The sequence below is a fragment of the Aythya ferina genome (assembly GCF_964211825.1).
Source record: "Aythya ferina genome assembly, chromosome: 6".
Classification (NCBI taxonomy): domain Eukaryota; kingdom Metazoa; phylum Chordata; class Aves; order Anseriformes; family Anatidae; genus Aythya; species Aythya ferina.
The window spans coordinates 30,504,431-30,531,467 of record NC_140303.1 but is presented as its reverse complement, the minus strand read 5'-3'; the positions used below and the strand labels follow the sequence as shown (position 1 = coordinate 30,531,467).

General features: G+C 46.5%; 1 protein-coding gene across 9 annotated transcripts in view; it reads left to right on the top strand.

The window, feature by feature from the left end:
• Positions 1 to 27,037, top strand: part of BIN1 (bridging integrator 1) — an 86,997-nt gene that overhangs the window by 48,854 nt on the left and 11,106 nt on the right. Inside the window, exons 6-14 of one of the 9 annotated variants that reach the window (XM_084524225.1) lie at positions 1,113 to 1,220; positions 3,890 to 3,982; positions 8,067 to 8,152; positions 9,871 to 9,946; positions 11,711 to 11,793; positions 14,495 to 14,539; positions 19,599 to 19,749; positions 23,479 to 23,607; positions 26,368 to 26,475. In XM_084524225.1, coding sequence (XP_084380351.1) covers positions 1,113 to 1,220; positions 3,890 to 3,982; positions 8,067 to 8,152; positions 9,871 to 9,946; positions 11,711 to 11,793; positions 14,495 to 14,539; positions 19,599 to 19,749; positions 23,479 to 23,607; positions 26,368 to 26,475 — 879 coding nt within the window. The remainder of the gene's footprint in view (positions 1 to 1,112; positions 1,221 to 3,889; positions 3,983 to 8,066; positions 8,153 to 9,870; positions 9,947 to 11,710; positions 11,794 to 14,494; positions 14,540 to 19,598; positions 19,750 to 23,478; positions 23,608 to 26,367; positions 26,476 to 27,037) is intronic. The other 8 variants (XM_084524227.1, XM_084524226.1, XM_084524228.1 and 5 more) reach the window with 8 other exon arrangements.

Below are 27,037 nucleotides of genomic sequence, written 5' to 3'. Positions count from 1 at the left end.
CCCAGCTGCTCTGGCAGAAAGATCAGCCCCGAGCATGGTTTTGCAGTTTTATCTGCAGGAGCCTCGGGAGAGGAGACCACCTCTCCTTGCCAAGTGCAGGATCGGAGGGGGGGAATTTGCTTTTGCAAGTAAATCCCAGAGCTGATTCTTCAGTTTCTCTGAGTTGTGTGGTTAATTAGAAACCCTTCTGGCTCCTTTCTGTGTCATTTTTGTTCAAGTTCTCCAGTCTGTCTCTAGGCTGCAGATCACTGACACTGGACCAGGCCTCTCTGAGCCTGGGAAGACCTGTGCTCCAACCCAGATTGTCCAGGGTGTCTGTAGAAAGCACAGGAGGCAAGGGGCTCAGGGGGATTGGTGGTTCCTAAAACAAGGCTGCCCAGTGGGTCTGAGCCTCAATGAGGTGAAACTGGTGGGCGAGAGGGCCTGAGGGCACCTCAGGAGAGGGGGGTGACAGAGGTATCACAGAGTAACAGGCCACAGCCGTGATGCTCTGAGGTCTGGATTCTCACTCACGGACCTGTCAGGATCCTTTTCCTGAGTGTGAGCCTGGTACGCAGCTGGCTCCTTCCTTGCCTTTGTCACAGCTTGGGACAAAAGGGGGATGTTGTGTATCTGTGATACAGTGCTACAGCTTCTCCTTCACGCTTCTCTTGCATAATAGCTGGTTGTAATGGGCCACTGGCTGTGACTGTGGTCACACCAGCTGAGAAACACAGTGCTTCTGTCTGGATCTCCGGTTGCAGGGTCTGAAATGCTGTCCTAGGCATATCCTGAGCATGTGGAGGAGTGCTTCTGCTGTGCTGGCAACAGAGACGCTTTCTTGTATTCATCTTTTGAGTTTCTGCATGAACTAGGGCTGTGAGCTGGTTAGCTAGAGACTCGCTGCAACCCTCGGGAAAATGAAAAAGCAGAGGCTTAGGTGAGGCTAAATGAAAAATGGGAAAAGTCCTCTCCGGGCAACCTGTGTGGGGTGTCTAGTGGGTGTCCCTGTGCAGGCAGAGCATGCAGTGCTGTACGAGTTGGGTGGAGCTGAGGCGGGGGTGTTGCTGACAGTCATTTTGGTTTTGGCTGCCAGGGAAGATTGTCATGACTCTTTTCTCCATCTTTTGTAGTCTCGTATAGCGAAGCGAGGAAGGAAGCTTGTGGATTACGACAGCGCCAGACACCACTTTGAAGCCCTGCAAACTGCAAAGAAGAAGGACGAAACTAAAATCGCAAAGGTAAAGCAAGCAAGAGAGGACGTGCAACTCTCCTTTCATTTTGGGACGTCTGCTTTTGCTTAGTGAGCAGGTGTAAAGCACACCTGTACCTCTCTGCTGGACGTGCTTTGTTCAGAGAGAGATTGTGAACTGGTGGGGCTTGACTAGCTGTTTTCTTCTCACCTGTTTAATTCTCCTAGAAGGCAGGATGTGTTCTGCTGTCTTAGTTCACACCCACCATCATCAGCCAGCATCTGTCAGCAGCCAAGGCCTAGGCATGTTTTTCCTCAGATGCTGCAGGACAGAAAAGCCTGTGCGCCTCTGGGGAAGCAAAGTTTTGTAGTGCCACAGCAAAATTTTCCAGTTTGTCTGCTTTTTGGGTCTCTCTGTCTCCCCATCTTAGATCAGCAGTGATAGTAAGTGTTTGGGTGTTGCTTGAGGTTGGTGGTATTTGTGAAGTTCTATAATGTTCTAGGACAGAGGCCTTTGGGAGAGTGAGTTACAAGTTTATTGGTGCAAATGCACCCTAAGTGCACTTGATGATCCTGTTCTATCGTCTGCTGACCACAATTACTGGAAAATAAATAAGGCTGAAAGCAGGAAAGCAAGAATTTTGTCTTGCTAAGGCATGGCTTCTTTCATTTCAGTGTTAATTCTTGAGCATGCCCAACACACAAGTGCGGAATTTTATTTTTAATTAAAGTAAATTTCATTAGAGATAGAATTTAGGTAGTCTTTTAATTGTAGCTGAAGAAAGGTGGTAATGCTAACCTTGTTCTAGAGGAAGCTTGTGGCTTTAGGATAGCCCAGAAAATGAGCTGTGGATTACTCCTTTACCCTGAGTGGATTTGAGCCCACATGCTCCACACCACAGGACAAATCTTGACATGACAAGTCCAGTGGTCAGGAGACACCTTTCATTTCTCTTTAATATAGAGCGTGGCACATCAGGACTCTTGGGGATAGAGGAGTGCAGGGAAAAAAAAAAAAAAAAAAAAGCCTGAGCCTCTTTAATCTTTTAACAAAGCTGAGAAGGGTTGTCATCCTTTGCTTTGCAATTATTTCAGGTAGGAAGGATTTAGGCTATGTTGGAGACAATAGTGTGGCTCTGGCACGGAAGGAATAAGGTGCTTCTCTTTACCCAAGCAAAAAAATCTGCATTTACTAGCCAACTGACAAGTAATTTTATTTTTAAGCTGCCGGTCATCAGTCGTCTCCTCTCCTGGTGCATGCACTGTGATTAAGCCTGGCAAACAAAAGGGTGAAAGATTGATGGCTCAGGTGTCATTGCATTATTTGTGTCTTTGTGGTTCTGTATTCAAGGCATGAGGCCCACGACAGACTTGATGTTGTCTGTTGAAGGCCGTACTTCAGTGTGTTCAGGGGTAAGAGAAGAATTTCCATGGGATGTGATACTATTTTTTGGTGTGTGCCTCTGGGATCTTTGCTGCAGTGGCACTGGTGTTTGTAAGAATTCATTTGCTCAGGTTGGTAGCTGGTGATCTGCACCCAAGAGGCTGGCCCTTGTCATCGCTGCACTCACTCATGTTGCCCCAAATGCTCACATAAGATGTGTTTTTATCAGGGGATGTTTTGTTGTTGCTCTTTACTGTTTCCTTCATGTGTTAACTATGGTTTGGAGTGTGAAGTGTTGAGATGTAGGAGATGGTGCTCTGTTCCTGATTCAGTCTGTTCATGTACCTCTTAGTACTTGGTCGGACCCTTCTTGTTAGCCAAAACAGGCACTGCATCAGTTTTTTCCCCTGCTCTGTGCTGTAGGCTGTAAGCTCATGCACGGGTAATCTGTGATGCATCACAGTAGCCTGATCCTGTGATGGGATCACTGAGAGTCCCAAAAGTTGTGTGTGTGCTCTTCCCAAATAGGCAGCTTTCACAGCCCAGCCCCTCAGACCCACAGTTGCAGTCATGCACTGCACTCACGTAGGGAGTTCACCTCTCCATTTCTATCACCACAGTTCTGCTTGTGTGACCTGTGAAATGGGTAAGGTGCAAGTGTAAGGTACTTTGAAATGTGACGACAAGCCCTGAGGAAAGAGAAATCTTATTTATAAATGACAGAGCGTACAATCACAAACTGACTTGAATGATGTTTCACGGTATTATGGTAATACAAACAGCATTGGAAATACTTTTTGGGGTTATGCAGTCTCTTTTTCTCTTCTAATTTACAATGTTCTTTTCCCAGGACTCCCGCCACTTACTGCTAAACTCACAACCTGCCATTAAATTAAAGTGCTGCGGACATTCAGCTGTTGCATGCAAATAATTACAATGGTTAATTAATCCTGACCTCTCTCCAAGGAGCTCCCACTTCACAGTCATGACTCGGAGTAGGGTTGTCTGTGTGCTAGGTCACTAACAAACTATTATCTGTTGCTCTTTGCAGCTGCCTGGCTGGCCTACAGTATCCCAGCCCACACTGGAGCATTAATTACTGCTAAACTTGGCATGTTTCAAAGGATTCATAACCAATCAGTCCCAGGATATTTGTTGTTTTTTTTTTTCTCTTGCCTTGGTGACACTGGTTTGGTCCAGCTTTTAGATACAGTCTCTGTTGTGATTTTATTTTATTTTTTTATCCTAAAAATATATATATGTATATGTTTGTCTCTCTCTTGTTCTTTCTTTATTTTTTTCTCTTTTCCCTCAAACATGCTCCCTCCCCGCAGCCTGTTTCGCTGCTTGAGAAAGCTGCGCCTCAGTGGTGTCAAGGGAAGCTCCAAGCTCACCTCGTTGCGCAAACTAATCTGCTCCGAAATCAGGTGACTGCTGATCTACCTGCCTCTAACCCTGCATGCGCTATTTCGGGCTCTAGACTGTACTGTGCAACTAATCTCTAGGCAACGTTCGCTCTAGTCCCTTCTACACACTAGTTTTAGTATGTCCTTGGTACTCCTGAGCCGCAGTGGACACTGAAATCGATGAGCCATGGCTCTGTGCCTGCCCTGTTGATTTCTAACCAGGTGTGATAATGCTAGGCTGTTGTTCTCTCCCCATAAAGTGAAATGGGGATGAAGAAAGGCTGCGGAATAATGCCACGGCAGAGGGGATGTAGCGTAGTTCTGCCAGTTATTCCTTACCACACCTGTGGTGAAATACAAGTTTCTGAAATTGTCACTGGCCTGGCTCTGCTGGCCTAAAAGAGCCCTCTCCAGGTATGTAGAGGTTCGGTCTGTGTAGAAGAGGAGGGAGCAGAGCAGGAAATTCGCACCCCTCATTAGAGTTGTGAACAGCTCCAGGTTGGGGTCATGGTTGTGTCATGAAAGCTTGTACAAAAGCTTCTACTTCTTTATATTCCTTATCAGTGAGTGCATTGCAGTTTGGCACCATAATTGGTCTCACCTTATAAAGCACCTGGGATTTTCACAGTCAGATTATGATGGAAGGTCTGGGAAAATACCATGTTACCACACAAATAAAGCCTGGGAATGAATGGCTGTGAGCAGCCCTGCTTAGAATGCATGGCAAAGTCAGGAAGTAAGTATTCATTCTTGACTGAAGGGAGGACATTTGACAGGCTTCCCAAGGCTTTTCCTGTGCCTTGACCGTGCTGGAAATGATCTCTTTGGCTGTGGATCTTGACTGATCTGTTTGCCTGGTGGTCATTTTTGAGCACTAGAAAGCAGGTGCAGGATGTTTTGCAAGCCACAGGCAGATAAATCAGATCTTGGTCATTCTTTATCTTTTCAAACTGGCCGGAGTGACTGGGGGAAATACCACCTCCCACACACTACCTGCAGAAGCAGTACAGAAGCAGCATGAGGGCTCCCTCATCCATTGTGTTGTGATCCGAGGGTGCTATGAGTCAGCTGATAATTTCTCTCTGCTGGGTGACTTTGCCCTAAAGCAGATAACAAGGATGTGCATAATCTTTCTAGCAGCTGTATTGTGGGGGCTTTAATCTCCTGCTAAGTGGCATTAGTATTTTCAGTCACCCTGTAAAATCAATTTAAGTCCTCCTTTAAGTTTTTCCTCTTGCATTCCTTAAATAATAGTATTGCTAACCTCAAGTTTTTGTTTCTAATTGCGTGAGGCTTTTTTTTTTTTTTTTTTTTAATTTGGTCTAACCTAAATATCTAAGGAGGAAGATCAGTTTGTATTCTGGACCTGTGGGTTTCCCAGCTTTTCTTTTCAAACACCAGCAGGCAGAGGGTTTAAAAATAGAAAGCTTCAGTCTTTGTATTCACATGACTGTAAGACTGAAGGTGTTAATGGCAACCCTAAATCTCATTAAGCTCATGGGAAGAGCAGGAGGGCTGATGACACTGCATTTATTGAAGAGCTTCAGAATATTAAGCCTAACAAAATTTCCTTCTGTGTACCAGCAGCTGTGTTGCTGTCTCTTGTCTGATAATTCCTGTTACTATATAACCTTCAAGCAAAAACGGGGTCAGCAAGATTTATTTTTAATGCCAAAAAAAAAAAAAGTCCCTCCCTGCAGTGTTTAGACTGCTGGCTTTTTGGGCCTTTCACAGATACTAGCAACAACAACAAGAAATACAGGGGCGTTCCTCTAGTCTCCTGGGAGGTTTGCTTTTGCGAGCTCTCAGTTACAAATTCTGGTGACTGTGCTTTTTGAAACAAAGGGGGAAATAGCTTAGAACAGCAAATTCCTGACTTTTTTCAGGCATCCCTGAAATGCTGACTTCAGACCAGAAAGCAATATCCTTGGCGCTGCAGTGACAACGGAGCAGTGCCTCTGTCTATAGGGGAGAGCCAGTGAGTTGGGCCCGGGGCTGTGATCCCTTTGAGGGGAGAGGCAGCACTGGCTGGGACTGGTGGGGTTGGCATGGGGTGCCCAGCTGTCCTTACCCCTGCCTCGTGGATTGCTGGTTCCTACAGCTGCTCTAGAGGGAGCATTGCCTCTTGCTGACTTTGCCTTTGCCTCAGGATGTCACAATATTGACACGTTGCTTTCTAGGTTCTTTGGCCTTCTGAACAGGTAAACGAGAGAGGGAAAGACTTCCTAATGTTCAACATGTCTGAAAACCTGACAGCATTCAATGGTGCTTCATGTCCCAGCTATCCCATCTCCTGGGGTGGTTGTGGTTCCAGTCTATAGTGGAAGCTAGTACGAGATAAAACCAAAGGTTGGAATGGGATTTTTTTTTTCCTCTTCCTTTAAAATGGCTGCATTGGAAACATTTGGTCATGGAGGGATTTTAAGGCAGAATGAGTCTTTGTGATTATCAGCTCTGATCCAGCATAAACTGTGTCTCCGTTTAAATGGACATTTGTTTGTTTGGTGCAAACTCTCTCAAAGCGTTGGGTTTTGCAGCAAGTATAGCAGCAAAATACAGGGATTTCTGGATGGAAACATCCTGATCCCTTCTGCTCTTACCCGTTCCTTACAGGGACTGCTTAAATTTTGAATACCAGTTGTGTTGAATACCCAGTTGTGGAGTCTTTTTCTGGGGCAAAGAGCCTCTTCTGACGTTGAGTACGAAGAGCCTTTGGCAGCAATGAGTGACCCTCTGAAAGGTGAAGCTAGCTGGAAGTTAGGAGCTTCTGCTCCTAAGTCAGACAAAAGAATTTAAGGATCCTACACAGCACTGTGAGGAACAGGACTCTGAACTCCACAATATTTTTAAGTCCTTTCTCCTGTCAGTCCTGTCTTTACACAGACCTGGCATTAAGGAGCAGCAAGTTGTGGATTTCTTTAGTTAAGCTGGTGCAAAGAAGATAAAATTTCATTTCAAAGAAGGGGTGAGAATCTAACTGGAGGTGCGAAGAGCGACCTGGTCCCTAGTGGCTTGCTGGCTCTTCGGAGCATGTTGTGACATTCCTGCTTTTGTCACACTTGAAGGTAGGCACTGGTGCTGAGTTTCCTGTTAAGAAGCATCACCAAGTGGACATGCAGGAGTTTGCTGTCCTGCTTCCAGCTGCAGAGGAGCACTGTGCTGTTGCAAACTAGAGGATATAAACATTTTATTTAGCAAGCTTGCAGTTTTAAGTCAGGGCACTGAAAACAGGGAAGGAGCCATCAAGGACTGATATGGGAAGGGGAACATGCATGTTGCTGATGCTTGCTATCAGCAACAGAAACCAGGTTCATCATTTCTGTCTCTGAAATGCACCAGAATTCATGCATTGTTGCTGGGGTCTGTCAATGTCTGCGTCAAATGGATCAGATAAAATTTAAACTCTTTGGAAGTAAGAGGTTCTGTATGAGGGATGTTTCCTTTGTTTTTGGTAGTCAGCAGCCAGCCAGGGGTTTCTCTTGTATGAGGTCTTCACCAATAAGAGTATGTGAGGCTGCTGAGACCAAGACCTGCTGCTCCAACCTAGCCTTCTGCTGGCACAACTTATGCTTTGTGTATCCCTCCTTGCTTTCTCTGCTTTGCTTTGTGAGAGAGATGTATCAGTGAAGGAGGCAGACCTCTTCCCTTCCCAAGAAGAGGTGGTGCTTTGGAATGACCTTATCTCCCTCACGAGGGAGGTCTCTTCTTCATTTGGGATAGGTTTCAACTATTTCAGAGACCCAACAAGGAGCAGGGGCCTCTAAATCTTCATTTGTGTCCAAACTGGAGGCTGAACTGCCTGACCAGCTTCACTCAGTTTTGGGAGCCAGGGAAATTTATAGGACTTAAAATATGTTAGTGGATATTTGAAGTCTCTTCTAAGTATCCAGACAGGGAAATCCATTGAGGGCAGTGCAGGCAAGCTGAAGGGGCATCAGCTCACTTGTGATGCAACCCTGGTTTCTGGGAGACTTGTTCGGAATGGGGATTACCCCGTGCCAGAATTTTGCTTGTTCTCCCAGCAAAGTCAAGAGTTACAGTTAGCTCAGCCCTTCAGGGTACTTGTATGTGCTGGAGCTTACTCTCTTCCTTCTCTGTTATTAAGGCTGAAGAAGAGTTAGTAAAGGCTCAGAAGGTATTTGAAGAGATGAACGTTGATCTGCAGGAGGAGCTTCCTTCACTATGGAATAGGTGAGTGCTGGAAGTTTTCCCAAGGCATGGTTGGAAGGGCGCGAAGACCTTCCACTGCTCCACGGACCTTCCTGTATCACTGTTCTCAGCTTGGGCTAGGTTTCTGAATCATCTCAGAGAGTCTGTCCTTGCTTTCTGAATCACCTCAGAGAGTCTGTCCTAAGATTCCCCCCAGGTGGGTTCACCTTGGTCTTTCTTCACTTTGGTACGGGATCCTAATGACAAACTTTTACCACAAAGAGAAATGGTGTTTCCCCACCAACTCTGCCCAATTCTCCTGCGCATTGCCCTAGCTTCTGCTGTGGACATCAGACAGAGCAGGCTGGGTACGTCAGCTGACTGATGAAAAGCCTGAGAGATCTATACAGTGACAGTGGTTGGAGAGGGCTAGGAGGGTGGTGCCTTGCTCACTTGTGTCTCACCATGTAAGCTTATGAGCACTCAGTGAAGCAGCAGGTGTTAAACAACAGGGAAGGTGAGCGGGCAGGTTGGGTGTCCTCTGTGAATGCTGTTTCCAGGTTAGAGCAGTTGGGTGAACAAAGCCAAGGGAAAGGATCCTGGTGGTGACTGCCTTCTCTTGCCCATAACACGTGCTTCTGGCTGTGACACAGGACCTAGTGAAGAACTAGTGGTTACAGCTGTCCTCCTGTGGTGCTCTATTTAACAAAACGTAGCTTGGGTTGAAAAAAGATGGAAGATGTGATAGATCAGGGTTTTGCCACACCAGTGATTATGATGATAAAAAGGGGAGAGAAGAAGCAGGCTAACTAAGAGGTAGCTTGGAGGATGAACTGGAGAGCACTAGGAGGTGATGTATAGGGAAGGCAAGCCAAATCCTTGTCTCAGTTCCTTATTTTTAAATACAATGACCATATCTGGGTTTGCAGTGCTAGTCTGGGGGAAATGAAGAGAGTGGACAGCAGCAGAGTGGGGAACAAAGTACTGATTCACCCCCTCACCCCCTTTTCCTCCCAGCCTGGGCTGTTTGCATGCAGCAGCATGCAGGCCTGCTGAGGAAGCAGTTGGGAGGGATGCAGGCATTTCGGTGGCTACATGTGCAGAATAGTGATGCTGCTGGCCTTTGAGGGAAGAGAGTGTCTTACTCCTGCTGTTGCTCCTCCAGCTGGGCACTGGGATCTGCTGGCAGCTGGCAGGCTGGATACAGGAAGCAAGGAGGCAGGCGGCTGCGGGGATTTTGAAGTGCCACAGGTTGTTCACAGGCTCCTGCTGTCCAGCTGATCCTTTTGCATTTCTGTTGCTCTCTGCGCATATCCTGTGCTTTCTTACTCTTCTGCCTTTAGAAGCAAAGAGTTCACACTTTTGCTCTTCCCCTGGTGCTGAGGGACTTTGGAGTGACTTAATTTCTCTCCTGCCAGTTCCCTCAGCTTTCCCCACACTATCACAACTTCCATCATTTTGCTTTCCATCACCCTACCATTAGTGTGTGCTCCCCCCACCCCCCACACCTCCCTATCCCTTTTGCCAGCACAAATCACAAATTCAGATCTTACCCTACCTGGCCTCCTCCTCCTGGCCTTTGCTCCACCGCCCCTTCCACACTTCTTTGCTGCCATTCTCTTCCAGCATGTGCCAGGCCTGACAGAGTTGAGCTCAAATGGGAATGGTGGGTGGGAGATAGCAGGTGAGGCAGAGATGAAAGCTTTTGGGAGAGCACGGTGTCCATTAAGTTCTTCTTTCTCTTGTTTTTCATTTGGCAGTCGTGTTGGTTTCTACGTCAACACATTCCAGAGTATAGCAGGCCTAGAAGAAAACTTCCATAAAGAAATGAGCAAGGTAAGACAATTAGCAGCTTGTCCTATTAACACACCCTGTTCTCTCATCACTGCTATTTGAGAAAACTAAATGATATGACTGGAGAAGAAAGCATTTACCCTGTATTAGAGCAAAATGTTAACCCTCAGACTTTTTCAAGCAACATGGGGGAGGGTCTATCTGAGTTAGTAATGTGAAGGGATGGAGTAAGGGGAGAGAGGGTAGAGTACCACTGCATGCTGCATGGAGTTTGTGTCACTTGGCTCACTTGAAGATCCACAGAGGGGAGGAAAGCCACTTTCAGGTCTGTCTTGCTGCCTTTTCTAATTCCTCCAGAATCTGGATCTGTAACCTATAACCAAGCCATCTCAGCCTGGCATCTGTTTGCAAAAGAAGCCATCTGAATGCTTAGCATGGCCCTTGCATGGACTGCCTGGTGGTCGTGGGCTGGGAATCAGGGCAGTAAGCGGCGTCATAGTCTGGTGGCAGGCTGGATTTGGGTGGTGTGCCAGCACCCAGCAGAGACCTCAGAAATAGGCTGTGGGAAATCCTCCCATTGCCACTTTCCTTTAGAGGAACGTTTCTATCATTAGTTACTTCTCCTAAAAGCTCAGTAAGTCTTGTGTTCCTTAGGTCTGTATGCTGCTCCTAAGGCATGCATGCTCTCTGTAAATCTTAGCGAGCAACTGAGAGTCCATCTGGAAAAGTCTTGTATTCCTCCCTCCCCAATGTCATCCTAACAACAAGACAGCCGCTAAGCAACCAGCAACTTTATAGTCATTCAATTCCCAGCAGTCAGGGGCCCACTGCCTGGGTGTAATGCATCAGTTTGGAGCCCTGCTGACACTTCACGGGGACCTTTCCAGTTAATGGCCTGCCCTTCTCCACTGGGGAATGAACTTATCATTAAGAGTAGGGAGGATTATTATAATTATCAGTCTGCTGTTAAGTTATATTCAGCAAAATGTGAGAAAGATGCCTGCTAGAAAGGAATTCTGCTCTTGTATCATGTCTTGGATTTTTCTTTCCCTGTGACTTTTGTGTGAGAGCAGGCCTTTAGCTTTGTTCCATGAAAACCATCTGTTTCTTATTACTGCACTAGCATCCAATTAACTGCTGGTGTTGCCGGCACAATGCCTCTGACATTGATTGCATTGGATCCCTCCTCCTGCCGATGATAAATCTGGCATCTCATCTTGTTTGTGAATTGGCTGTTTCAGAATAGGAGTGTCCAGGATGAATGTTTCAGCCTTTGGTGTTGGGAAAAGTTTAACCCCTAATACTGCATTTTTTCTAAGAGATCCAGGTCCTGCCTAAACCTGGATGGCCCAGGCAGCCTGTGAGGTGAAGGCTTGCTGTTGACTTAGTAGTTCTGTAGTTGCATTTTAAGTGTCCGTATCTCAGGTCCATTAGAAGGAGCAACTTTGGCTACAAACCTGGAGCTTTAGTCCCAGTAAACAGAAGACCCTCAGGTGAACGCTTGGTCTGGTACTGCAGTAGTACTGGGCAGCACACAGGTTGGGGCAGGTGACACAGAAGCAAAGAGGATGGTGTCTTAGGAGGACAGAGCATTCCCATGAGGTGCCAGCAACTCTTCGGTAGTCTGAATGTAGGGTTCTTTACCCTGTGGAGGAGTGGAAACAGATGTAGGGCTGTTTTCTCATGGGACAGCTGACTGCACAAGTCAGTGCTTGGGTCAGCCTGTGCAGGCCAGTGCAGGGTCTCTCATGGCACTTGGGGCTCTTTTCTCATTCTTTTTCTCTCTTTTGTTTTTGTATTTTGCAGTTGAACCAAAACCTCCATGATGTCCTGCTGGGTCTAGACAAGCAGTATTCAGGCAATGCCTTCCCCATTAAAGCACAGCCCAGGTGAGTAACTGTGGGAGCAATGTCTTTCCCTCAGCAGGGGAGGAGGGACTGGGGGGTCTCTGCTGGGGTATTGAAACCTGCATGGTGTCACCTGAAGAGTGATTTGATTGTCTGCGTATAGCCAGCCTTGAGAATCCCTAGAGGATATCCAAGATTGCACTTGGGGCTGGGAGACACGATGCAATACCTCCTACCTTTGTAGGGTAGCAGCTGGAGGCCTCAACTTTCACTATTTGCTGATATTTAGGCAACCGACTCACCTCTGCTGTTTTTAAAGTCAAATTCCATAAACCAGTGCTATAACACTGAGCTCCCTTTCCTTCTGAGTCTGGTTGTCCTGCACCTGTCCTGTTCTTTCCTTCAAAAGCTTCCCCCACATACCTGTAGCTTGTGAGCTAGAGGACCCAAGAGCCCATTTGTTTTCCAGCCTCCTCCGAACTTGTTCACTGAAGCCCCGTGTCCCTCCTGTGCTCAAAACTAGGGTGTGTTGCCTGTATGTGTATGTGTTATGGATGTAGTTACAGCCTCATTCATACGAGGCTTTCTGATCTCAGAGCACTTCCAATCTGTGTGTATGCAAGGAGCGTGTGTCCTCCAGTCCTTTAGTTTTCTTTGCTCAGCTGGGGCCGGTCCATTTAGGTTAACTGCAAAGCTGCACATTCTCCAGCACTGAGAGGGGAGGGAGAGGTCAGGCAGTGGATGAGGCTGCAGCTGGCTCCCATCCAAATGTGTGAGTGATGAAACAATGTAGGGCTCTGGCTTCCAGCTGCCACTAATCCCACATGCCGGGTGAGCAGGAGCACAGCCCAGGTCCTCAATTGGTGTATTGATGGAGGGAGGAGGTGAAGTCAGCGTGAAGTCAGGGCAAGCTGTGGCCTGAGTGTACTGATTTGGAAGGGCTAGATGAGCTGTTGACACCTCTGTGCTCCCTCATCTCTCCGCCCAGTTTAACCTCTTCTTACATTCATGCATAGACAACTTATTCATGCATAGACAACTTTTTTTTTTTTTTTTTTTGGTCTCATTCTGGCAATGCATGTGGTGTTTGCCAACTTTACAGAAAGAGGAAATTTGAATCAAATTTGGCCCCTGAATTTTGAGTTGCTAATACCAAATTCCCAAGATGCGAGTAGCAATGCATCTTGCAAAGAAAGTGTCTTCTTCCTAAGTCAGCACATGGTGCCTGTTGATCACCACCAGCAAGACTGAAGCTTTATGCAGGAGGCCACAGTGCCAGTTGTCTCTGATGGCAGCATCCAGTGGGGCACTTGCAAGAGGATGAGGTAACAGGACAGATGAAGGCCAGAGCCATTGCTTTGCCAGCTCCTTCCTCCTCCTGCCTTTCTTACTCAAGTAATTGATGGCAGGCTATAGTGACAGCTGGGCCCAGACATACTGCTCTGGCATGAAGTTTCTGGCCTGAAAGAGTTTCCAATGAATTAATTAGATTTCTTATGACTTCAGCCCCACAGACTGCTAGTCTCATCTGGGGAGGTAATAGGTGTCTCTGTTGCAGTTCGGTGCTCTTTCTTTGGCGAAGACTAGTTGGCCCTAAAAAAAAGAACAAAACCCAAAGTGCCTACACAGTGGATCCTGTGCAGGTAGCAATTTGAGTGCTGCTGCATCACCTGCTCAAACCTCAGCTGAGAGGACCGACCTGCCCCAAAACAGCTGTGATACCCCTGAGTGAAGTGGAACAGGATATTGTAGGAGGATGTGTCCAAGGTCTGCCAGGACTGTAAGTGTTTTGCAGGGATCAGGAAATGCCACGAGGCACTTGTGTCTCTTCTCCACATCTGGCCTCTCAGTGTGGTTCAGGGCTGGGGCAGAACATGCAGGAGGAAATATCCCTCACCAATCTGACTGCCCGTGGTGGCCCGGGGTAGGAGCAGATGCTTCCCTCGTCCTTCTCTGCTGGGCAGAGGATCAGAGATGGGTACAATGGCAGGAAATGAATGAGGAGGTGTGAGAAGAGATGCAATTATCCTCATACATCACTACAGCTGACAAACCTGATGCTGGCTGCGTAGCATAGAGTAGCTGTTGCATTTCAGGAAACTTCAGAGATGTTTGGATTTTGTTTCTGAAGGAGTTTGAACATTCATGGTTCTCAGATGCCTAGAAAACCTAGGAGGTCTGTAGTATTATCCTACTATAACTGGACAGATTGGAAAAAAACATAATAAGAAAACTGCTGATTAGGTTCCACATTAAGACTGGTGCACAGATGGCACAAAGGAGAATGGGGAGCTTGCTTCTTGTGTACCAGCATTTACAAGAGTGAGTGAGGAGTTGCAATTACCCATGGGGGAAGAAAGAAAAAATAAAAGGATAAGTGTCACAAAGTTCTCTGCTGATCTATGCAGTTTCCTTTTTATTCTTATCCATGTGCACCCTAGCCCCATATTCCAAGAAACGGGGACAAATCTAGTTTGTTAACGTATCTGCAAATCTTTGACAGGCACAAAAAGACCTCTCCCACCCTCTCCAAAGGCCAAAGCTTTGTAGGAAGCAAGGAAAGAGTGTGTTTGTGTGTTTTTGTGTTGTGTGTATTTGTGAGAGTAAGAGAGGAGTGCGTGTCATCTGGATTGCTGTGAGTTTTGTGGCACCGAGTGACCGAACGCTCGGAGGCTTGACTTTTCCTCGCTGGTTTGACTGTGCCATCCTGTAACGGAAACGATTTGCGTGCCGTCCTCAACAGAAAGAAAACTAAACTGTTCGCCAGGCTGAGGAAAAAGATGAGCAGGTACCGGTACGGAGAGCAGCATTTCGATCTGTGTTTGATTTAGTTCCTAAAACTGGAGAGGCTGTTGCTGGACTCTAACAGCCTGGCACGTGTTAACCCTGTGATGGGAAAGGGGTCCTCTGCATGATACCGTGTGTTCATGGCCTGCTGGGTCCTGCTGAGATCTCTGTGTCTGGATAATCCCATTAACTGCTTGTGTGTCTGGTTTGAAGCCTTGCTTCCTTTCCTCCCTAAGAAGGCACTGGGAAAGTTCAGGCGTTGTCTGCTTGGTTGTTTTTGTGGTGACTAAAAGCGTGGTGCTGGGTTGTGCAGGGGAAATACGGGGTATTGTGGTGATTAACAAGATCTGGTCTTACCTCGTGACGCTTGCCCTTTTGAACAGCTCTGAAATGCTGCATTCTCATTCCCTGCCTGGCCCAGGAGGACCAATTTCATATGTAGTCCCGTCCTATCTACCTGGTGTGGTGGGAGGACGTTGATGTGGGAGAATATCACTTCTAGGGTTTTGCTCTTTACTTGTTCTGCTCTTGATATCCTCACCGTTGTGCTCCATTCATTTAAGATTTGTGCAGAGCTGAAGGAAGGGGAAGCCTGTTATCCTGTATAAAGACTTAAAGCAGCAGCTTGCCTTTCAAGACAGTCGTGGCATTGAATAACTGGATTGCTGCAGTGCTCAGAGTTCCCATAGCCAAGGTCAAGGACTCCGACAAGAATGTGCTCTGGGGCAAAGTGGGGATTGCTGCATAGTGGCATAGAAACTTCCCCTAACTCTTGCTTTTCTCAGTCTTTGTGTTGATATTCCTTCCATGAGGTCATTATAGGAATGAAAAAAAAAATATCCTTTTAAATCTCAAGATGTTGTTGCCAGCAGTAAAAGCAAGTGCTGGTGAATTGGGATCCCTGCTTTCTGATCCTGGCTTCCCACTGGCTAGGGCAAATTGTACAACCTTTCTCTTTGTTTCTGTTGGGCATCCTGTGTAGAATGGGAAGCTGGAGGGAAGAGAATGGTAATTTCACAGGGAAACTGATGGGCACATCTTAACTATTTCCTCAAATGAAAAGTAGTGAGTGAATGTCATGTGAAAAAGGAGGATTTATAGGAATATTTCTCTGCATGTGTGTGTCTGACCTTGGCTGGGCAGTGTTGCTGTGACTGCACCAGGAGGTGCAGCATTTGCAGTCGTTGTAGCCTTTGTGGATGCCCCAGCAGAGGGAGAGCCTAGGAAATCTCATCTGGATGAGCTCTACCCACAACATCCTCCAGACAAGGTCCTGCTGGCCCAGCAGTTAAGGTGTTTGACCCTGGCTTTGCTGGAGGTTTCTGTTGTCAGAGCAGCTGCAGGGGGAGCAGAGAAATATGCAAACCCTGGTGCAGGGAAGGAGGGTCAGGGACTTGGTTGCTCTTTGATCTGCAGCAAAAATGTACATTTGTGCCACTGGATGCCTGGGTATGGAGGTGTTATTTTTCTTTTTCTGTCCCTCCTTTTCTGGGGAGTGGAAATAATTCTAGTGTTCAGACAGCTTTGATGTTAAAAACAAACAAAAAAAAGCCACAAAAAAAGCCTAATTACTTTGGGCTAAAAGACGCTATCTGAGCCTTAGCAGAGATGCCAACCTTTTTTTTTTTCTTTTTAACTTGAGAACTTGGCAGGAGGTGACTTGTCTGTTTTTACCATATTGGAGATTTGGTTCCATCCTCTAATGCAGGATTGTTACTAGCATATAGGAACCCCATCTGCAGATTTTAGTCGTCTCTTCCAGAATAGATGAGGCAGCCCAGTGAAGGGTCTGGAAGCTTAGCAGCACTCGGAGAGGCTGGGCGATTTGCAGTTTTCCTTCAGTTGTAACTGCGTTAGACCTTGCTTGTGGCCCTCAAAGAGCAGAGTGGTTTTCCCGTTCCCCTTTTCCTTTCTTTTCCCCTTCCCCTTTCCAGTTGCTTATAAAAAGGTGTTGTTCTGACAATTTTCTGCGATACATTTTGCCAGTCCCCACACTTGCTTGCTCCAGGAACACAGGGAAAAGCAGTCTGTTTGGAAACAGGGTTTTGCTCCGTGCAGGACACACAGCGTGTGCTCGCCTAGGACCTGGTGAGGGGCAGACCTGGTGCTGGTCACCAAATTGCTGAATGCGTGCAGAGCAGCAAGTGCAGGAATGAAGGTGCTGCTTGTGGGGCTGGTAGAGGCTAAGTCAAAATTAGCAGTGGCATTTTCCTACGAGGATCAGCCAATACATCAAACAAGCTGTAAATAGCAGTGACTTAATGAGGGCTTTAGTGTGGGGCCCTCTCAGCCCTTCTAGGATGAGGGGAAGAAACTGGTCTGCCTTTCACGTGGGAGTCTTTCAGCAATATGTCTCCAAATTAAGCCACTGCCAGACACCACAAATACGTTACCAAAAAGCTCTTTCATGGCTTCTAGAAAAGGAGTGTGAACTCCTTTCTTGCCAGGAGAAAAGTCCCTTTCACGTGCTTAGTTGGAGAAACGTACACTAGTGCTGGTAGCCAGGACTCCCCAGTCTGCCCAGGAGTTTGAGAAGTCCTGGCAGTCCGGCCACAGATCTCTGTCCTCCATCTCCTCCAATGTGACTCTAGTAACATTTTTTCTTTCCTCAACTCTAGCACCAGGAGGTATTTTTTTTTACATTTTCACAAGCAAAACAGTTAGATTGAGGAACATATTGCCTCACCTCTTCCTGATTTTTCCCCGGTTTAGTTCCTTGATTTTGTTCGCCACATTTGAAGCCTCTCACACGCACTTGCCCATGCCTTGGGACACCTCTCCGGGCTGAGCATTTTGCAGTCCCAGGCAGTCCTACGCAATTCATTGCTATCATTCTCATCCGTCTGCAGCAACCCTCACTGGCATGAGGGTAGGACCCCCTTGGAGATCCCAGAGGCGATGCACTGGGGTGCAGGATCTGTGTCTTCAGTGTGGCTGGGCTCAGCAAGGTCATCATGCCAGCCTCTGATGGTGCTGTAAATGGTGTTGCCATGGAAATAGTACCAAGATAATGCTTCTCCTGAAATCGTTTTGAGGTTTCAATTGTGAACATGTTACGTGGAGCCTGCTGTTCCCTGGTAACTCTCATTTAGAGCAAGACTTCCTTACCTTTACTCCAACCATTATTGCCTTTAATCTGTAGCACAGCCTTGGCAATGCCACAGAATCCTTCCTGCAAAACCGTCTGTGTTGAAGTGACTTGGGGGGGACATCTTAGGAAGGTCACTAGGCATGTGCAGTCACCCTGGAGAGCTGCAAAGGTCAATGTATGTGTTCCTTAGTCCTTCCTCTTCCCCTTTCCCTCTTCCTCTCAACCTTTGGCGTGTGTGCCCCTGACTGAGAGCTGCTTGCACAAAACACCCCTGGGTTTGTTGCATCATGTCGGTGTGCTGCCGGCATCAGTGTCATCAGAAACACCCGACCTGCATGTGGACCCGAGAGCAAGCGCTTTGTGGGAAAAGGTGTGTGGGGTGTGTGGATATGGGGTGGAAGGTGGGGGAATGGGTGAGGGCAAAGTGAATGAAGAGGGAATGGGGTGGGAAGCTTGAAAGCTGGAATGCTGAGCAGGGGGAGATGCTTGCTTGGGGAGGGGAGGTTTTTTGAAATGTCTTGCTGTCCCTTCCTCCTCTTGCTGTCCCCTTACTTGTGAGTGTTTAGGAATAAGGCCATTGTGCATGTTAGCCCATGACTACCACACCTTGGGCATCCAAGCGTGAGTGGACGTACATCTCCAGAGCTCTGGGCTCTCCTGGGGCAGTGCAAAGAAATAATCTGTGTGTTCCTCAGAACCAGGTCTACATGGCTGCAGTTGTGGCTCTGTGCCAGGATTTATTGTCTCAGGTTGGAGCAAAGGATCTGTGCCTTTCAGCCTTCTTCCAGCCTTCTCCCTTTTTTTGTAAGTGGAGGCAAACACTGCTCCCTCTAGATGAGGCTGCACAGCCCGTTTGAAATATTCTGTAATATTCTGTGTTCAGCTGTGCATAGTTTTGCCAAATTGCAACCACTTCTGCTAAAATATCCTCTACTAGTGTGAGTGCTTCTGCATGACTTGAGATAAACTGATTGGTTGCTTTTTAGGGAGCTGAGTTTCAGCCAATTTTTTAAGCTATTCCTGAGAATAAGGCTGGGAAAATGAGTTTAGTTTTATCCCTGTTGAAACTCTCTGTTAACCTGAATCTCTCATGATTCTGCAGGTTGAAGCACAGATTTGACACTCAGCCAGGGCATGCCTTTAGGGAAAGGCATTTGCCTCTTGCTATTCCTTTCAAAAATCCAAATCTGCCCAAGTTATGAACCAGCAAATGCCATTGGCATATGCTTCCTGCATCTTAATTCTCTGACGAGTCCCTCTTGACTGTGTTAGAAACAGTCCTGGAACAAGGACCAGCTGGAAAGACAAAGACAGCAGGGGTTCATCGTAGAAAACAGGCTGAAGAAACTTTCCATAGTAGGGAACAGTTTATTAGTAGCCAAAATCTCACTGTTTCTTTGCTGTCTGGAATGATCTGTGAAACTTTGGGCAACTTTTTCCATCTTCCAGCTCAGCCAGTTCGTACTATGTAGAGTAATATGATAATGTTTTATTACTGCCTTAGTTCGGGTGTTGCAGATCTGCATATGGGTCTGTTGGTCACAACCCATGTGGGTGTCAGTACAATTCTACCCAGAGAAATTTTTATCTGTAAAATGTATAAAATTAAATGAGTTAGGATCTACCAGAATTAAGGATGCCTGCGGGTTTTTTTATTTTGATTTGTTCCACTGCTCCCTCCCCTCCCTCCCCCCAAAATGTATTCATGCAGTAGGAATTTATTGGGAACCTGCTGCCCAGTAATCCTACTTCATTGTGTTGGGCTGGAAGTGACTCAGCGAGGATGCTTCTCAGAAAGTTTGTAGAGGCTTCACATATCTTCATCACATGTCTGGACAGTGAAGCAAAGAGGTAAAGGAGGCCAGTGATCTGTGCTGGTTAGCACAACTTCTCCTAGGCCTGGCTCAGACTTCTCTTCTCTCTCTCTCTGTCTGTCTCTCTTTTCTCTCCGTCTCTCCCCTTCCTTCAGTGACAGCACCCCAGCGAAAGCAAATAAAAGCCCCTCGCCTCCACCAGATGGATCTCCCATCACCAGCCCTGAGACCAAGACTGTCAACCATGAGCTGGAACCGTCCACTTTGGAAGCACCTGGGGCAAGCATCCCAAAGTCACCATCTCAGGTAGCGTCCCCATGACATTGACCATGTCTCTGCTGTATGACCACTGATGACACATGCTCTGTGAGTTAGACGTCCATCAGTTGCTTTTTTGGACCTCTTCCTGCTACTGAACACAGAAAACATAACATGATGGTTGTTCTCCATCAGTGTGGGCAAGAATGAGGTTTCTGAGGATGCCAGTTGTTTGTTGATCTTCTTTGTATTGTACAGGGAAGTACTAAAGCTGTCTCTGAATGCCTCTACAGGGGGAAGGCCAGTAATATAGGTTGGATGGCCAAGAAAATCTAGGGAGGGTGTAGCAAGGCAAGGAAGTTTGTTCTTTACACTTGAATTAACCTGTGGAATTGAATGGTCATGCCTCTTCCCAAGAACTGCTGTAAATTATGAGGGTCTGAAGAAAAAAGTTTAATATTGATACGGATAAGGAGATCATATGTTATTTTGCATTGTTTTACTTTAGCCTAGTATTTTACCTTGGGATTAAAAATAAAGGCATTATATTACACTATGAAGAAATTAGGTGCGTAGCAGGAAGGAGACTGTTATGTGGTTTCTGATACCTTCCACACAGCCTTTGTTAGTACTTCCCTTACATGGGGGACACCCAGCAGCATGTTTAAAATAGGAAATGTAGCTGCTGCTACTTAGCATATCATATGTTATGTTTCACTTTGGGATTTAAGGAAAAGAAAACATTTATTTTTCCTAAATTTTCCATATTTTCCCCTATTGCTGAGTAGGGGAAAAGCTTAGTGGAGACAAGCTAGCTGGGCCAGATTCATGTCTGGTGCCAGTCCTTGCATTTCAATAAGTGGGACACCAAGGAGCAGTCCTTCAGGAAGAATTAAAGCTGAGAGGTATTCTGGCCAAACTGGTAAGAAAATACCTATTGCTGCTAAAATAAATAAAATAAAATGATGAAAGTAACTCAGAACTTCCTTGCTGTTATCATATGTAGCGATGTGATTCCAAATCCAGGCCTGTGGAGCACGGTTGTTTCCTGTTTCTGGAATAACCTCTCACAGTATTTTTCCCTCCCCTGTGTTTTTGATTTTCAGCAGGACAAAAAGGGATATTTTCACATTGCCAAAAGGTCTTTTCCAGATTTGAGAATTGAGGATGTCTGGCTGTGTCTTTGCAGGACTTCTCCAGGGTCTCTGCACTACTGAGCATTGTACAGCTTAGAGTGGCTTCACCACCCCCAGGTGGACCCCACCTTGGAGTGGGGTCTATGGATAGAAGTAGAGAGGGTAGTGCATATTTTTCCAGAACTACCTTCCTTTTTTTTTTTTTTTCAGAGATCACCACAACTAAATGGAAATGTGGAACAAGACATTGTCCAGATCTATTGAACTTTCACTGCAGATTTCACTTGTGCTGCCTATGGACTTGTCTTGCTGAGTTTGGTTTCTTCCCTTTCCTTTAAATACCACACATAAGCCTTGTTTTTGCCAGGCTGCAAGTGCTTGCTCATTCACTTGCTGCCTTCCTGCCCACAGGAATGGGGCTGGAAGCACCCCTTGTTGAGCAAGCAGAATGTTCCAGCAGAGCCCCATCTGGAACCTCCGATGGGTCAAAGGCAAGACCGAAATGGTGTTTGCAGCTTCTGCTGCCACCGTCTGGCCGTTCTTTCCCACTGTATGTTTTAATTAATTTTCCTAAGCCTCACTACAGTGAAGAGCAAGAGCTCCTCTCCATGTTCTCACTAGGTGCTGAGAGATGGAGCTTGCTTCAGAGGGAGGGAAGGCAAGGACAGGGCTTTTGTACTCAGAGCCAAGCCTGGTGCCTATATGGCAAGGTCCAGAAACTCAGCCCATGTCATCTTGCCAGCCAGCTGGAAGACACAAGTGTCTGTAAACAGTGCTTGACTTTAACACCAATTCAGCTTTACATGTGTCATTACTTTTGACCCACGGGTAAGTGTTTTGCTCTAGGGTCCTCCAAAGGAGGCAAGGGGCCACCTACTGTAGGGGAGGCCAGAGCAAAAAGCAACAAGGAAGTGTAGTTCTCTACCCATTTCCTCCCTGTCTGAAAAACTAATGCAAATCATAAGCAGAGGCTGTAGAGAAAAAGACGACAAAACAGGAGAGACCACATAAATACTGACTTGATTTGAACTATTCCCTGTGCCATAAAAGAGCTCTTTTACTGTCACTTTCCTTTAATTCTTGAAAACAGCTGTTTTGGAATTTCTGTGTTTTGGAAGAAGCGGCCACAACTCTCTGCACCGAGTAATTTGATGTTGACACAGGACTTCAAGGGTCTGTGAAATTGTAAAGGTCAGACTTTTGCTCTCAGTTACACCACTGACAGACACTAATGACACTTCTGAAAACAGCACGGCTGTGGTGAATTTAAACAGATCAAGCTCTGTGGGATCCACATCAGCAGGAAGATTGTAGGGGGGTTATTTTATTCTAGTCAGCAAAATAGTTCTTCATGCTTCATGCAGTTCAAGGTATAACCTGACATCAGTATGCAGTCCTGTTGTCTTTGAGAAGTGGTACTAAACTGCTGTTGGAGATAATGCTGGACAATGTGGAAGTGCTGGTCTCTAAGACACTAATGCACAGAAGAGGGCAGAATATGGACTGTTTTAGAGAAGTAAATCACAGAAGAGTCAGGATCTTTTTAGCTTTGGGTTTGTTATTGGAGCTTTCAATTTCTGCAGGTGGTGGCTCTGTTCTGAGAGTACCTTTCCCTGAAATTTCTGGTCTCTTCTTGTACCTGGCAAGCAGGTTTTCAGTAAGGGATTGTTTTTAGGTGACACGGATGCATCATGTTCTGCAAACAGTGAAAAGCTGGGAGCGAATACACTACTTTCATCATTTCCTCTAGCCAGCCATTCAGTGGAAAATGCGTGTTTGCATTCTCACTTACACTGTCTAAAGTAGGTTAACCCATTAGAGAACTGGACATATTCTTAGCAATCTGAATAAATCCACTGAGGGTGGATGCACTGTCAGGCTGAGCCTTTCAGCATGATAAGAGGGTATTAGGATGGGTTAGAGTCACAGGGTCAGATTTCATTGAGCCTTCTCTGGGATCTCCATTTGGGCTGCGCTTGTGACTTCATCAGTGTCAGTGCTCAATGGTGAAACTGAGAGCTGAGTTGGGCACACAGAAGTCACGGCTTCTCAGGAGCTGGACTTGTTCTTGCCCAAAACTGAGATATGGTAAGATGCCATGAAGGGTTCTTTCTGACGTTCCATAAGGTATACTGATAACCCATTGCTGGGCAGATCAGAATCTGGCCTCATGGCCATCCGATAAGACAAACTGAGTCTGGGTTCTCGTTGCATTAGGTATGGTAAGTATGGCAAATGGTGGCAGAACTGGCCTGGTCTATCGAATCTGTTTTGAGTAACTGATCTGCTCCCTTCCCAGTGGTTCTTTGGAAGGTTGCACATACTCTAATTATGTATGCATGTCCTGTCGATGCATATTAATTGTGTTACGCTTCTCCTCTGCAGAGGGAAACTTGCCCACGGCTGAAGTGTAACTAATGATGCCAAACCTTCTCTGGAGGCGTGTGGTTGTTTTTTTATTTCGTTTCGTTTCGTTCTGCCCTTGTCCTTCCCTCTCTCCAGATGGAGTTGACAGAACCCTTCTCTGTGCCTGTGGTTGTGATTTCCCCCACCTTCAGTTTTTGTGGCTAACCTGGTTCCTGTCTCTGGTTTTTTTGGGTGTCGCCGTCTGTGCTGTGGCCGTGTGCTCACTTGCATGCAGTTGAGGAAAGGGCCTCCGGTGCCTCCGCCTCCAAAAGTCACCCCTTCCAAGGAGATCAAGCAAGAGAACATCATCAGTCTGTTTGATGACAATTTTGTCCCTGAGATAAGTGTGACAACCCCCTCGCAGGTTAGCTGCTATGCCCTGCATTATACTTGTCTTCCTCTGAACTTTTCCTTCTGATCTTTATTCTCTCTGGAGCTGTCAAGCCATGAAACCTGGTCAGGCAAAGGAGGAGCACGAGCTCGGCATGGGACCTCAGGAGGTGAAGGGATAGATGGGGGGCCATCTTAGAGGGCAGGGTGGCTAGAAGGCAGCTTTGGCCAAGACGTTGCCCTTTGAGAACTTTAATTTACAGAGAAACGTGAGAAATGCAACTGGTGAAGATACCAGAAAGTTATCGCTGTGTTCAGCAGCAGTGCACATGGATTATGGCTTGGCTCACCTTGCATCCCATGATATGTGCCTTCCAGGCCCACAGATCCTGGGTGTGGGTGAAGCGTGTGTTTTCTGCTCCTGTGCATCCCTAAGTGACGACACTGGCAGCTGTGCCAGTGGTGGGAGAAGGCAGTTTTGTACCATCTCAGTGCCTTTAGACATGGGCTTTGTGGTGACTTTTAACACCCATACCTGCGCTGGAAGGGCCGACAGGAATTGGTGGAGGCAGTACAGACAGGCAGGACCGTGCCTGCTGTTAATTCAGGACTCCTGACTCTGTCACTCTTAACCAGCCAGCGGTTCCCATCAGAATGCATGTTTCCAGCCACATGGCACTTTTTGAAGCCTTAAAAATGGAACAACACTTTCAAACAATGTGTTTTTCATCTTCACTTTCCTTTTTATTAACATCACTGGAAGAGAGGATGCCTAAATGGGGAATTCTGTGTTGGATCTAGGAGAATGGTGGTTTTTATGTATAGGGGAGCCTGACCAGATTTCTGGCTGCATCATGAGACACATGCATCTATATTTTTTATATATATACACGTATATATAATATATATATATTTCCTAAATGCTTGTTACAGCACAAGTAATGTCGCTATCAGTGTTCATCTGTGACTTCCTTGCTAACTTTTCTTTGTATCATGCTGCTCCTTTGCCTCTGGTTTGCCACCTTCCACCCAGCTGGTGAGGAGCCAAGGTGGAGTGGGGAGGGAAGGATGTCAGTGTCAGATTTTGCATTGTGATAGATTTGTTTGCAGAGCAGAGAGATGGTTTGACTGCAGTATTGGAAGGGGGGGACCACAGGCAGCTGAGCAACTCTTTCATTCTCTGTTCTCCTTTATCATACTGGACAACTTTGTCTGCCCTGTGGTTTGTATCATATATTTCCATGTGAATGCTTGCCTTTAGCCAGACATGCTCTTCTCCACCTGATCAGTGCCCTGACCCAGGATGGGATCTGCTGTGACATGCAATTGGATGGGATTTCTGAGGGAGTATTATGGTTGCCAGAACAATCTTCGCTGAAGCACCCAGCAGCCACTAGTGTTCAGTGCATTGCCCAGGGCTGTTCCTGTCAGATGGCTTGGGTCCAGTGAGCTTTCTTGTGGGAGATCTTTGTAAAGGCAAAGGGTGCTAGGCCTTGCATGTAAGTCTTGAATGGCAGGTAAGATTCTTCCATGACCAGACCCTGTGCTGTCCAACCACTGAAAAAAAAGCTACAGATTAGGATTTGAACCTTTCCAATGGCTTCAGTGTGTGCTGGGGGAGTGTACTAGAATGCCAGTTGGTTTTAGCATACTGTTGTGAGATGGGTGAACTTGGTTCCTTGCCCTCCTGGAACTGGGGATATTAAAAAGAGTGAGGTGAGGATGGTCATAAGGGAGGGAAAAATCTAAATGAGCATTGGTGTAATAGGAAATTAGAGGAGGCGAAGGTGATGGCGGTACGTGTTGCATGCAGAGGACTTTCTCTTATATTATGTCTCACTTCTTTCCATAAGTTCTTCCATGTTGGGGCCATGATGTAAATGAAGACCAGCCTGCCAGCCTTGGTGTATTGTTGGACAAGTGGCTACAAGGGGTAGGGCAAGCAAGTTTGGAAGATCAGTGAAAGTGGGGTCAAATCCTCCTGGACTGCAGCTTCCTCTGAAGCTGAATAGGAAGGCCATAGTGGTTAGGCTAAATCTGACAACCAGCTGTGATGGTAGTTGTTTTGAGTACTAGTGATTCCTTCGTGACTGTTTTATTAGTGGTAATCACTGAATGTGTCGTCATAATCTTTAGCTAGAGCATTATTCAAAGAAAGGTATTCTGCTGGCGTTGAAGAGAGTAGCTAAGCCTCTCAGATGTGTGCTGTGTTAGAAGTCTCATGTGTGCATGTTGATGGGATGTCCTGAAATTGAAGGCATTGGAAACGGCATTTTGGAGTGCGAAGTCATTCAGATCCCTTAGCTAGTGTGAGCTGCCGTATTCTGTATTTCTGTTCCTGAAGGGATTTAGGAGCAATCAGGTCCCTCAGACTTGTCTTCCAGAAGTTTCATTGTTCTTCTGCCTAGGTCCCTGTTCCTGAGATAAGTGGTGTGGATGGCAGCTCCTATCAGTGTGGCTGGGGGTCTGTCCTGGGCCTTCTGCACAGAGGCAGCTGGATGAGCTGTGAGGAACAGATATACAGAGAAGGCCACCTGCGTTGGCAGTGGTGGCAATCTTTTTGCCTGTAGCAGGTCAGGTGAGCCTTGTGGAAAAAGCCCAGGTTTGGTTGATAGCAAAGGCATGCTTTCTGCCTGCGGTTACGGGCACAAAGCAGTCAGGAGTCACGTCAGGTGTCTGCATCCCCACAACATCTCTGCGCTTGCAGCCTTAGCTCCTGGATATCGCGTACCCTCTACTGTGCACATGTGTGTGTCTAATGCTCGTCCTGCTTTTCTTCCTCACTGCTGCCAAGTTTGATGCCCCTGGGCCCTTCCAGGAGGGAGCCAGCCTGTTGGATCTGGATTTTGATCCCATTAAACCAGATGCCACTGTGGGGAAGACCCCCACACCTGCCTCCCAGGTTGGTTCATATCACCATTCCCTCTCAGTGCAAAACTGACTTCTTGCCAAGGGTCACCTCGATCTTCTCTGCTGGATCTGTAAGTCCAGTGAGAGTCAGGTGGCTGTTAGCTAGGCCACAGGCTGGCACTAGGTGCCTGTGCTTTGCTCTAAGGATCTATTGATTGACAACTCACTCAACTCATCCATCCGTAGATTAGCATCCACTGTGTGCTGTATGGACTTAAACCATTACTCTGTGAATAGGCATTCAATCTACGCTCTGTGTGCCTGCTATAAATTGCTCTCAAAGGGATTTTTAATAAGCAGGCTCTTTGATAGCAGTTACTTAAGATGAATAAAGCTGTAGACAGATACTCAAGTAACATCAAGTGCTTTTTTTTCTTTTTTTTTTCTTCTGGGTATAACAGCCTTTGTTCACAGTAAAGTACTAGCTTTTTCCTTGAACATACTGTTAACACAGTGATGTATTAAAAAGGAAGATGCCTAATTCTGCTCTGGCTTGTACCTGCTACTGTCCCAAGAGGACCATGCTTCAGTTTCTTTCTAAATGGCTGGAGTCT